The 13,029-nt window shown below is 41.5% G+C and overlaps 1 protein-coding gene across 1 annotated transcript in view; it reads right to left on the bottom strand.

The window, feature by feature from the left end:
• l(3)76BDm (trafficking protein particle complex subunit 8 homolog l(3)76BDm) overlaps window positions 1-13,029 on the bottom strand; it is a 161,949-nt gene that overhangs the window by 147,790 nt on the left and 1,130 nt on the right. Inside the window, exons 2-5 of the mRNA XM_050191010.3 lie at window positions 10,285-10,491; window positions 6,551-6,640; window positions 5,004-5,169; window positions 438-588 (exon numbers count right to left, since the gene is read on the bottom strand). Coding sequence (XP_050046967.1) covers window positions 438-588; window positions 5,004-5,169; window positions 6,551-6,640; window positions 10,285-10,491 — 614 coding nt within the window. The remainder of the gene's footprint in view (window positions 1-437; window positions 589-5,003; window positions 5,170-6,550; window positions 6,641-10,284; window positions 10,492-13,029) is intronic.

Genomic DNA, 13,029 nt, shown 5'->3' with positions numbered 1-13,029 from the left:
ACTGGTACAACAGGAAGTTCTGGCAATGCACAGTTCTGTTCCTACTGACATAAGATCACTCAATACAGTGCCCCAATACAGTTGAATATAAAATGACTATCCCTGTAGATGCCCACTAGGTGGTCCTCGGATGTGGCCAGTATGAAAGAGCAGCTTAAAAAATTTCACAGAATGCACATTAAAAGTGTTAGCCATGGTTCCCATATGTTTTGCAGACAGAACCTATTCTACTGAAAGCAACCGATGGAGCTTTAGTTACAAAAGTTTTGTTTCTGCCACATGCAATGTCTTCAGCTTTTATATAATAGCTATATGTACTATACAGAATGCAGCCTTAACGCCTTAACATTCACATATACTTATCACTCAAGCCTGCCTATCTATCAACACTTCCACCATTTAAACCATTCAACTAAGCAACAAAACAGAGACCGCACCTTATCAGGTGCATCCAAGTGTAAGAAAGGAGACCAAACATCAGGCAGACTCGTAGCACTGGGGTCATTTGCAGGGACAGAGTTCATCTGGAGCAGATGGCATGAGTTGGCACCATAGTTCCTCTTCAAAGTCTGGAAGCTAGCCTCTGCCCTGGAACAAATGCCATTTATACATAGCAGCCCCCAAGTAGACAAATTTTTTTATGTAACTGTGCCCCACTCCCCCCGTACAACAACACACATACACATGGACAAATAAGACACAGATTTGTGTTACACAAAGACTTGCGTAAAAAAGCCGTGTCAGCTCGCATCGGTAGTTGTCAGAAATAATGTTTCAATTGGAGAATGATGGGACTTTCCACTATATATCAGGGAGGGTTGTCTAAATGTCACATGCACAAGATCCTAAGCACAGCCTATCAAACTACGTATTCCTCTTGTAAAGGGTAGATTGGGCTATGTGCGCTTTAAAATAATGCTAGAGAACAAATGTCAGTGATAGGTACAGCAGGTGTGTTAAACAACAGCTAAGTGTAAAAATGCTCCCCTATAAGCCTATTCAATATTGAAGCCCACTGCTAATCAATATCAACCTCAGCAACCTAAATCCCATGTTTAGTTCTGAGCAAGAATAACTGTAACAAAGGGGTTCGATTCTTGTTAGTTACAACCATTTTGAACAAACAGACAATAAGGCCAGAGAAATCATAAGGGAAATGAATCATGTTTAATCAGAACAGATAAATAAGAAATAGAGAAGGAATGAAAATAAACAAAAGGACAACTTGCTGCAAGTGGGAGCCATATCCACACCTTCTACATTAGTCATACGGTGCTTTACCAATTAAGCTATGGTGACATCCATCCTTCTGTCAACTTTCTCAGGCATCTGTGTATGTGAACAGTGCTTAGCGATTGAAATGCGATACTCAGTCTGTGGCTGGTGGCACTTTTTGTGCCACTGCTGAGCACTGATTGAGCGCTGAGGCTGATTAAGTGTAGTATACAATAAAGGTGAGAACCTTTACGATGCATTGTGACCGTATTTGGTGACCCAGCGATCACCCAGTGCTCTCGTGCCGCAAAAGGCACCGGCCACCATGTGGTCCAAGTATCATGTTTCAATCGCTCTTCACTGCACAATATTGGCACTGGCAGCAGTGGCGTAGCTAGGTCGTCAGGCACCCGGGGCCCTTAGCTCTTCTGTCACTCCCCCCCCAGGTGTAGTCGAGGAAGGGAAGGATATCGACAATTTTCGGGTGTCTTCAGACGTATATGACACCCCCCCCCCCCCCTACTGACCCCGTGCACCCGGGGCCCACGGCCCCCTGGCCCCCCCCCCCCTGTTGCTACGCCACTGACTGGGAGTGTTAGCCAGCGACACCCACGGTCATGTCAGCCAATGTGGAACATTGTTTCAACAGCAGGCATCGTGTAATATGTGAACTTAGAAGCAGGAAGTAGCAACTAGACCTCATATGCTACCTAATGGCATCATGGTTGCCAAACTTGAGGCTCACACCATGCAATGCACGTGAAGCATACAGGAAACTGGGGGTCTCGACTTTTTGTTAGTTGCAACCATATGAAGCAAACAGACAATGAAGTCAGAGAAAGCATAGAAGTTAACTGTTATATTTAATTTAAATATAGATATAAAAATGAAAAGGGAAACAAAAGTAGATGAATGACAACTGCCACAGGCAGGAGCTAAGCATAGCACGATTTAACCCATTCGCTGCTGCCTGCCACGCACACGCGGGCCTTCTGTGCTGTGAATTTTTTTACCGAAAGGTATAGTATGCTATACGCTCATTTTTCTTTCCATCACGAGCACCTAGGTCAAATATTTGGTGGGCAAGTTATAAAACCTACATTTACATAGACTTGAGAATTATTCAGATTTTACTCTGTGCAATTTTTGAAGTCACACGTTTTATTGTGTGAAAATGTTCGAAGCGCTCCGGCATGGGCTATCGTCCTCTGGTGAATCCGAGTCACATCTACCATCAGATCACCCTTCTCCAAGAAAGGCTCAGAAAAATTGCTGTCATCACAAGCCTTGTCATCACTTTCACTGTCAAAGAGAATACCTAATTTCTCACGCTCAGAAAGAGCACGACGGCCACCAGACGCATTTATTCTGCCACTCGAGGTGATCAAATAATCCAAAAGCATAGAAAAGCTTGTTTCAGTAACACCGGTAACTAGTGTCATACAGCAGTTAACATATATAACCATGCTCAAATAAACCGACACATTCTGCCATCCATCAATAGCTTCGAGAAATACAAATTACAGCTGCCCGGCAATTCGCTGGCTTTGACAATATTGCCACTGCAGGTGCACCCGGTGGTTCACCGGCTCTGGCAGCGAATGGAAGCTACATAGACTTTTGTATGGCAATTTATTACAGCTGCAACAGAAAACACCTAAAACTTCCCAGTCTATGTGCTACAAATTACAAAAAAAGACACTGTTGTGAACCATGTCAGTTTACAAAGTGGCAATTTAGATTATGCATAACTAAGCAAGGCGTCACATGTAATAACCAGAAGCTATGGCAGACATGAGAAGTGGTCAGTGACCTCACATAAGGTATGAGGACACTCTTGAAATATCAAATTTTTTGGAAAACTTGCATTGCTAACTTCTATATTTTTATGCAGTCCCACACACTACTCCACCTACCGCAACAAGAATCATGTGTCTACCTTGTGCCATTCAAACGTTACAGGATAAATTGTAGCATACACTGTACTTGGCGAAACCGAAACTGATAAATTTTGGTTTCACTTCTTATTTTACTTTCCTTTTTTTAATAATAATATGCAAGTATTATTTTTTGCACACATCAATAATATGTTGTAAGAAATGCAAGATTTTAAAATATTTTGCTAATGTTATGATAAAGGGCCCCTCTCCTCACCAGGTCTGGCCATATTGAGCTGACAAGCACAGGGCTGTGCTGTGACCTCATAGTGCTGTGCTGTACTCATAGTGACCCATGACTTCGAAAATTATTCAAAGCAACATCTGTTATTTGTGTAATCTGTTGCTTCAATAGATGAATCAAAATTTCGAGAAATAATAACACACAAACCGAATGTCTGCGTGTTTTTCGTTTTACTTCGCACGGCAGCAAGAGAGATGTACCTCTGTTTCGTCTGCTTATTCCCACGTTGTGCACTCGCGCACGCAGACAACGAAAGTATGTCATTTTCTACCATGTTCTAGTGCGCGATCATGCTCTAAGATCCGCTTGTGTCTGCCTTAGTATTCATGTAGCACTGACCTATACCACTAGTCAGGTGTTCTCGTGCACAGCGCAGAAAACCGTGCGCTGTGCGAAATGAGACAAATGCAACAGCTCGCGCACGACACTGTCAGTGTCATCTTGTCATTCGTCTTGCCAGTCGTCCGACGAGCAAAGCAAGCCAGAAAAACAATGAGATCTGATGAATGGGCAGAATACAACAAAGAGGAAGCTCAAGGACAGGCTTGCAACAAGTCTGGAGCATATTAGTCATCTAGAACTTCTACTTTCACGTGTATATTGCAACTTGATAATCTTTACTCTTGCTTTTCTCAAAACACGACATTCCATTTTTCTGCTACACCATCATTGATGAACTTTTACTCAATTCAGGTTTTCTTCTGAAACTTTTCAGCATGTTTTATTACGTATGAAGGTGCACAATGAACTAGGATTATTGAATTATACAAATTATATTTTATATACTGCCTGTTACTTCAGAATATAGGCTTACAAAAAAGCAGTTTTTTTGTGTTTCTACTTTTTTATTGATAACTGCTCCAATACACACCACATATTTTTATCCTAGTTCATTGGTAGCTTTGTATAAAGTCCTAAACAAATGCTGGTGGGAGGGGCAAATTTTCCACTTTGTAAAGGAAAACATTAAATCTACAAATCGCAAAATTGTTTTCTTTCTCTTTTTTTTTTTTTTTCAAAGCTTTAAACAGATGCTTTCAAATGCTTTGGCAGAGCACGCAGCAATGACCCCGCACAATATTGACTGGATGAAATCTAGTCTAATTGGCCAGAAAAGAAACTGCAAGTTGCGTCTGTACCTGGAATCTCTCGAGATACATTCTAGAGCACACACGCTCAATCAAAACAAAGGAACCCTCCCCCTGTCTTACGCGCGGTGCTTGCGCCACATGCTAAAGCCTATTTAAACAGGCACTTCAACCTTTTCCGCCCACTTGTGACCAAGGCTTCCGTATGGAAGCCGAAACGTGTTGTCGTTTAAAAAAGTTTTACATGGTCGGTGTACGTCTTTCTTTGTCAAACAGATAAATAGCATTAAAATGGTCCTCATAACGAGGCACAGCCAGCCCTACAATTTTAATACCGAAAATAAAGCTTTTCATCTGCAGAGTGTCGCCATACCTTCATCAGACAGTAAGGACACTTTACAGAACATTTTTACAAAGGGCATACATATGCAGCAAGAAACTCAAACATGGTACCATCGATGAACAGTGAATTCAATAAAATTACAGTGCTTTTGACAGAAAAGTGTTTAAAGAGCTCACTTAGTTTGGTTGCCTTGAGACACATCATGAAGTAGAAGGTAATACTTTAGGCATTGTGGAAAGAACCATCGCTGGCTGCCTTCCGACTGGCCTGCCTGGTGGCCTTGGGCCATTTTCTCAAGCTCTTCCTCTGGGGAACCATGTTCAGAGGACACCACAAAAATGCCTGATAGGTCAATAAGGTGAAATAACCTCTTTGAAGATTTCGCAAAACATAGTGGCACACAATGGGTTCAGCTAATTAAGATCATCTGTACCTGTTGCTGCAGTTTTTAAAAAAAACGGACACATATTGTCATGTCAGGCATGGCATAGCGTGGTTGAACATTTTTGCATTCCAACTGTTTGATAACTGGAAATCCAATGCTGCCTGCCAAAAGCTCAACCGATTTTGAATCATGAGGTCAGAGATGGAACTATTGCCACATGTGCACTAGCGTGCTCCCTCAGTTGGCAGAAGGTATGAGGTGCTACCCAAAAGTTTAAGGAATTTACACAGTGCATGCGAACTGGGTGTAGCACATCTTTCCGCCGCTAGGTGTGGCGAGCATTATGCCTTGTATAGTATATCAGTGTGCAGACAGCCATGCGGCTGAGAGGACGTTTTGTTCAGCTTGATTTTGCAAAATTGTGTTTCAGTGATCCAGTGCATTTATTTTTGATTGATATGATGTATTTTAGGAGCAAAGAATCTGAATCAAGTGTTGATTCAAACTTAACAACACTGCTGCAGAAACCCATCATATGCTACAGATATACAGATGCTCTGGCTCACGGGTAATGCCATGAGCCAAAGCAAGACGTTCTTGTGGTACAAATGCTTCGAATGAAACCAAAAGAAAAAGTAACAGTTCTTAGTTCAGGTTGGTCACCTTCTCGGGAGCTTTTGATCCATGCATTGCCTCCATTTGTGGCTCATCCTTGCTACCACATTTGTAAATGCACAAAGGCTTGCTGTCATTGAGAATTAGGCGTTTCCTAGCAAGGCAGTTGCTTTTGACTGCATTGGTGTGTACAATAGAAATTATGTATCTATTACTTCTGACAAGTTGCTTCTGAGGTGTGCCTCCACAAAGCAATTTTTTTCAACTACTTGTGGCATGAAAAATAGCATGCATCAGTCTTCTTGTGCACCTCAAGAGCAGCATCAAGTTTCTGTACAAAATAAATTTATGCTGCTTTTCCCTGTAATTATAGCAAGGTTATGCAAATGAACATCAACCAGTTAAAATTAGTTTGAACCATAATGTTTTTTACTATAGAGTTGAACTGGAAGTGAACCATTTTCAGCAAAACAAAACAAAAATCAGAATAAAAAAGTTTTGCTTAGACACTATGGTCACAGCAATTTAAAAACATTTTGTCATCCAATTTGCATGAATATGAAAATAAAAAGAGCGTATTCCAAATATATGATTACTTTTAAAAAAAACATAGCGAACTGCCACAACTTCTGCAATCATTTCTGGGGCAAATGTGCATGAGCAGAGCTCACAGGCATAGTGCACTCGCTTTGAGTTTAGTCACAAGGGAGCATTAAAGGATACAGGCAAGAAAATGCCGTGTAAAATCATGTTCCAGTGGAGGCAGGACCCGAAAGAATGCATCCCTGTAGGAGTAGAACCATGGTGTAGATGCTGAAATTTGAAAAGGAGAAAATATTTATTAGGACCAAAGTAGAAAGATGCCCACTCACCACAATTTTGAAGAACTGTTTGCACTTATAGTACTATCAATGTCTTTCCAGTCAAGTGAACATCCAAAGTATTCCGACTATGTGAATAACAATATAGGTAAGAGACAACCATTTTATTTTAAGCAAAGAAACTGGGGACCCTAACGTAACTCCTAAAGCCTATGAGCAGTCACTAAGTACTGAACAGAAAAAAAGAAATATACCTGTTTATTCTTCCTCTTGTGTTCAGTGCTTCAGTTTTCAAGTAACATTACTTTATCACTAACTATATCACACCATCTAATCCACAAAAGGCAAGTTTTAAGTGCACATAAATGCTAAATAATTTTCTTTAGTTACATTGCAGATAAAAAGTAAGTTCAGAAAGTTTATCATAGTATAAAGCAAGTTCCCTCTGAGCAGATTCAAATATGTAAATTAGAAGTTTAACCTTTGGAATGCTATTTCTTTAATTAAGCATGCCAGAACACAAGACGCTATGTGTCCTTTTTGTTTTTTTCTATGATGTAACAGCAACAATTAAATTTTATGTAAAACTTTTCTCTGTATAGCTTGGCTGAAGATATCATGCAAACATTACACAAAGCACCCCATGTTAAAGAGGCCCTGCATTAACCTTCTAATACTACCAGTTCTGTCTAGCTCTTTTCTCTGTGTCTCACAAACAAAAGCACATGAAGAATAGTAGAAATTAGCATGCACAAATGGAAGTCATTTAATAAAAGAAATTACAAGATACAAGCAAATTAAAAACGCTCTGACTTAAGTTCTGGCAGCTTTCACTCTTGCCCTTCTTTCTACAAAACACCATTTCGTGAAGCAAAGTGCAACAGCATATCACAGGCATGTAGGTTGGTGTTGTAGTTTAGAAAGCTGGACAATTCAGCTTGGCTCAGAGGTTGGTGGGCAGGCTGACCAATTTCAGACTCAAACACATTGTTTTCACTGTTAAGTAAAAAATTTGCAAGTTTCTAAACCCAGTTTCTTTGTCTTATTGCTGTCTGCAATTTTTGTTCAAAATTGGTAATCTGATATACATTTTTGCCTTCGTGAGTTCATTTTGCCTTTCATATGTTCCAAATTCCTGGGTGGTCTGTACTTGTACATTTATTTTGATGCACAACTTTGGCATAAGCAAGACACACCTAAAAGGCATCATTTCTTAGCTCAACGCTGTAATCCATTATAGCAGCAAGTTTACTCTTTTTCTTTTTTTCGCCTAATGTTTTTTTATTAAATTCAGCCAAATTGCTAATGTAGATGAAGACTGAGTGCACAAAGTATATTTTCAACTTCAGTGAGCATTATCTTTACATTATTTGGATAAATTCTTGTGCAGACAAGCCATACCACTTATTTGGGCTTATCTTGAGAGGCTTTCCATTTTCTTATTTTGTCTGGTCACCCTGCTTGCAGACATGAGTTGCACTGTTTAAATGCCTTTACTATACAGCTATGCTCCATACGTTCATGTTGCCTCATACAGAATGTACAGTACTCAGCAACTGAAATGTGATACTTGAACCAGATGGCCTGCCAGCACTTTTAATGCGAGAGCATTACTTGGCTCATCGTGCGAACCCACCATCCTCAGTTAGCTGTGGCAGAAAAACGACACACAAATTACATCATCTTCATCTAACTAAAAAAAAAAGTGACCACAGTGAGGATTCGATCCTCTGGCCCACCGCCACTGCTACCGCTCCGTAGCCAAGCCCATTAACCACTGAGCCGCTGTTGCATTGTGCCACCGTTGCAACAGGTGGCAGAGATGAATATTTTTAAACCTGGGTACATAGTTGGGCTCTGCCTGATGGACAATTCACTAGATGGCAGAGCGAGCGGTTGCAGAGATGGCACGGCAAGCTGCAGCCACTCACTCTGCCATTCGTGTTGTCGGGGGCCCTCAGATGCAGTCGCCAGAGCCCATGGACGACGAAGAATAAAATGCAACGTGCTTCAGGTTGTGGGGATGCGCGACTCTCACGCGTCCCCTGATATCTTGTTTTCTCGCATAGCTCCTGCAGTGCGGCATCGCCGCGTGGCCTGGCGCCCGCGGCGGTTGGAGTGGTACAAGCGCAGTGCGAGAGATGGCGCGAGTGTCGCGCTGCTCGCTGCTGCGGGGTTACTTGGGTGCGGGCAAGACAAGGCGCTCCCTCTTTGGTTCGGGACAGCAAGCAGTGCGGACGTGCCGTGCCGCGCGTGCGCCGATCGATGCTTCCGCGAGACCGCCTCGCGTGGCCTGCCTTCGAACGCGCCACCGTTCGCGTGACCGTACGCGCGAACGACCAGGCGTTGGGATCCAGCATGGGGCGAACATATTCGCTCGTTATCCGGTCGCGGTGAGTCGGACTTCTAGATTTGTCGCGCGCCCATCGGCATGTTTTCTGGATCGCAACTTGGCTAGCAGGCATTGATCTATGAAAGGCGCAATAAATGCCCTTGTGATTGTTTGCTCTACTGTGTTGTCGTTCCTTTGTCCCAAGAGCACGGGAGGAGAACCCACTAGGTACCCATCGGACAACTACGACATCCCCTCAGAGTATGAGGTGGAGTTCACCTACGAGCCCAAAGAAATTTAGTGTCAACACCATGGTGCCACTCAGAAAAGTACTGGCATCACTCGGCAAAGTGGTGTCATCCTGCTGAAAAGTGGTGTCATCGAGAAAGAGCACTCAATGCAATGTGCATGAAACACTACTCCGCAATTAAAACTCAGCTAAGAGATCGCAATATGGCCAGTTTGTCGTCTTTCATTGTTGCAACCTCATAAGCAGCCACATTACACTCGAAAACATAATGCAGCAGCACTAAACTCAACAACATTACATCTCAGCACTAAACTCGGTGACATAACTCAGGGACAAACTCAGCAACAAGTAATGCTCTCGCATTCACACATAAGAATTGCTAAGGTGTCCCCATAGTTTTTTACTTTACCGGTAGGCGGGGGGGACACAGAACTGATGCATTGTGGTATACAATGAAAGTAAGAGCCACTATGATGCATCGTAACTGCATTTGGTCCTCCAGAAATCACCAAGCACCCATCAGTGGCGCAAAAAGCGCCAGCAACAATGTTCTCTGAGCATTGCATTTCAATCGCTGAGCACTGTACATCATTGTTACCAATACTTTGATAAATGACTAAAAGCTACACTCCAAAAAAAATGTATGACCATAGGGGTGTATCTTGTCCCCATACAGTAAGAGTCATCTGTCTTGTTTACACCTCTTTTACTTGAAAAGGTGTGTGCTCACTACTTTCCTGTCAAGAATGCTAAGTCACGGTGATAACACGCATGCCATTCATGACCTGGAAGTACCGGCATGCAATGTTAAAGAAAGGAAAGCCACACAAGATAGATGACTGACTATTATTGTTTTGGAGACAAGATAAGCCCCAAGGGGTGCAAAATTTTCAAGGAGTGCATGGCACAATACAAAAAGTAAATCTTGTTTTAAAAGAAAGTAAAAAAAAAAATGAGTCAAGGCAATATTCAGTTTCTAAACCAAAGCAAATTATTTTACTTAGCTGTAGTAGCTGTGACAAGCAAAATGGAATTAATGGTACTAAGCCCATACTTGACACAAGCAGATTGTAGCTGCCCGCCTTGATCTTTGTGAGTGAGGCAGCATTCTCATTGAGAGGAGGTTGGACATTTGAAACTGAGTCATTGAGCAATTTCTTGGCAGCTGCCAGCTGTGGCACAGGACTATTCAGGTCTCGAATGTTAAGGTGCAGCTTGGCAGCTACACTCCCCTGGAGCAGATTTGGCGGCCTCACTGACACTGAAAGAGGAAGCATTATTCCACACTATAGCAGATAAGAAATAAACCTATGTTTAATACGAGAAAACTAGCAATATTGGAAAAAACAGCACCAAAGCATCATAATGCTTTGTTACATAAGAACATCAAGTAGGAGACTGCTACAAAGGGATGCACACAGAGGGTGCCAGAACACCTCCCAAAATTTTCACGACTCTTTGAGAACACCTTTACAAGAATGATAGTTTATAAGCAGGCTGCAAATGCCACCCTAAATAAGGTTTCTGGCTACAGTACATGCCGCTGACAAGAAGTGTAGAGCTACCAAAGTTGTAGCTCACAAATGGCAAAGCTACATGTCTACCTGACTATTGGATGTGATATATAGATATGCCCAAGATTATCAGATTTATGTCCCCTGTTTTGCACAACATATTGCCCCTAGGTTCCTTTTTTCTCTTATGACACAGAGAATTACCCTCAACTGTTTTCATAACATCACATATTCTGATGTATTTTTGTTTGTTTTATTAATGAATTATCTACAGACACCTTACAGATACTATTAATATAACCATAGAGGCTAAAGTATGAATATTAAAGCACTGATTTAAAGGGTGTGCAGACCCATTTGCAAACAAACATGCCATTTGTTCAGAAAGTGCATGCGCAGAAAGAAGAAATGCTTACAATGAGGTGCAATTCCCATGGCGACTATATGCATACAAATATTTTGATTATTTGTTTCATGAGTCACACTTATATGGAACTATATTAAATTTTTGATTGCGTTTAACATCCCAAAGCACTATAGGGGATATGAGGGGCGCCATAGTGGAGTGCGCTGGATAAGCACAACCTGGAGTTAAAGCTTTAACAAACACCCAAAGCACAGTGCATGAGCGTTTTTCCATTTCCCACCCTTAACAAAATGCAGTCACTACTTCTGGGAGATGGCACGCATGTGATGACACGACGCCCTCCTCCTCCCTCATTTTTTTTTTGCATGCACCCATTTAACCTAAATGTTCCTTGAAAATGTTGTTCTGCTCAAGCAGTGCACTCCCTGAGCCCATACGTAGCAAACCTTAAAGATGATCAACGTAACAGTAAATGGCTGCCTTTTATTTTAAAGTAGCTTATTTATTCATGGAACACCTTTGGTTTTATGCCACCGTAGTGTATAGCATATCTTAAAATTAAAGCGTCGAGTTGAAGGCTTAACACTGCAACAACAGAAACAAAGGAACAGTGCCTCCTCCCTTGTCCATACTTCTGAAGCGCTTGCAACCTTCTTTGTCAACTACCACCAAGCCCAGAAGTCTGTGGTGACGTCCAAAGACCTTTGATCGCTTGCTTGAAATGAACAAACAATTCTGAAGTGACACAAGCATAACTATCAAAGAAGCCAAGAGTGACTGAATCTTATGTAAGAAAAGGGCAATTCCACTAGTCTTGCCTTGGTTTCAGCAAATGCTTGCTTGTTGAGTCATTAATCCACCCAATCGAGACACTGAACTAACTCGAACCACTACACCCCCGTTTAAAAATGCATTTCCAAAACAATACACATAAAATCTCTCACGAGGTAGGTGGCTCCAATTACTGTAATTAGAGATGCTGTGCATGTCTAATACAATGGGGACAGCAATTAGACTAGCCCACAATGTAATTGACGGAAGTAACGCTTCAATTTTGTTAAATCATGAAATGCAATTCTACCACAGAAACATGTGCCAAACGGACTGAAACTTCACATGATTAGATTTAAACTTTAGACCGTCACTTTTAAATTCGTTCGGCACTTCATATGTGCTTTATGTAGAATTAATTGATAAGTACTCATTCTGAATTGAGTTCTTACAAAAGTGATCAGCTTTTCTTTCTCTTGAAATGAGCAGTCGTTCCATAAACATAAAATTAGGGCACTACATTTTCACATAGGTGATACCGAAATCCCATAACGTGTAACTATCGTGAAACAGATTTAAAAATAGCATCGTCTTTTTTTTTTTTTTCCAAGTGGCCTTGGAAAAGACAAGTCCACTTGTCGAAACATTGGCTCCTGCTTTTACCTTGTTCTCGTTTTGCCACTCTTGAAAGCTACAAGCACAAGCAAACTGCATCCTTACAAAAGCCCATGCAACAATGGTTAAGCTACAGCTAGTATAATTCACACTACCTCTTGAATTATAAAACCCCAAATGAAATTCAGTTGCACAGTATTATCCTAAAGTACACTTAAGGCAAGAGTGCCGGTTTCTGCAAGGTGATGGATGATAGCACCTTACGACTTATAATACATGACAATCAGACGTTTGACAACATCATCTAGACATGAAATTTTGGATCAAGGTTATGAAAAATCGAAAAGTATGGTATGTCATTGACTGAAATGACAAATAATGTCAGGGAAAATCATGCCAGATCAAATGCCTCAGCGACAGCTTCGAACGAAGGAAAAATTGTAATGAATTTCAAATTATATTTGCCGGTTGTAAGATGCCTACAGTTACAGGAGACGGAGCTAGGCGCGCAGAAAGCGTGAAAAATACGCAT

This window comes from Dermacentor andersoni, chromosome 1 (genome assembly GCF_023375885.2).
Source record: "Dermacentor andersoni chromosome 1, qqDerAnde1_hic_scaffold, whole genome shotgun sequence".
NCBI classification, from domain to species: domain Eukaryota; kingdom Metazoa; phylum Arthropoda; class Arachnida; order Ixodida; family Ixodidae; genus Dermacentor; species Dermacentor andersoni.
The sequence above is the reverse complement of the archived record's forward strand: the minus strand, read 5'-3'. Positions and strand labels throughout refer to the sequence as shown.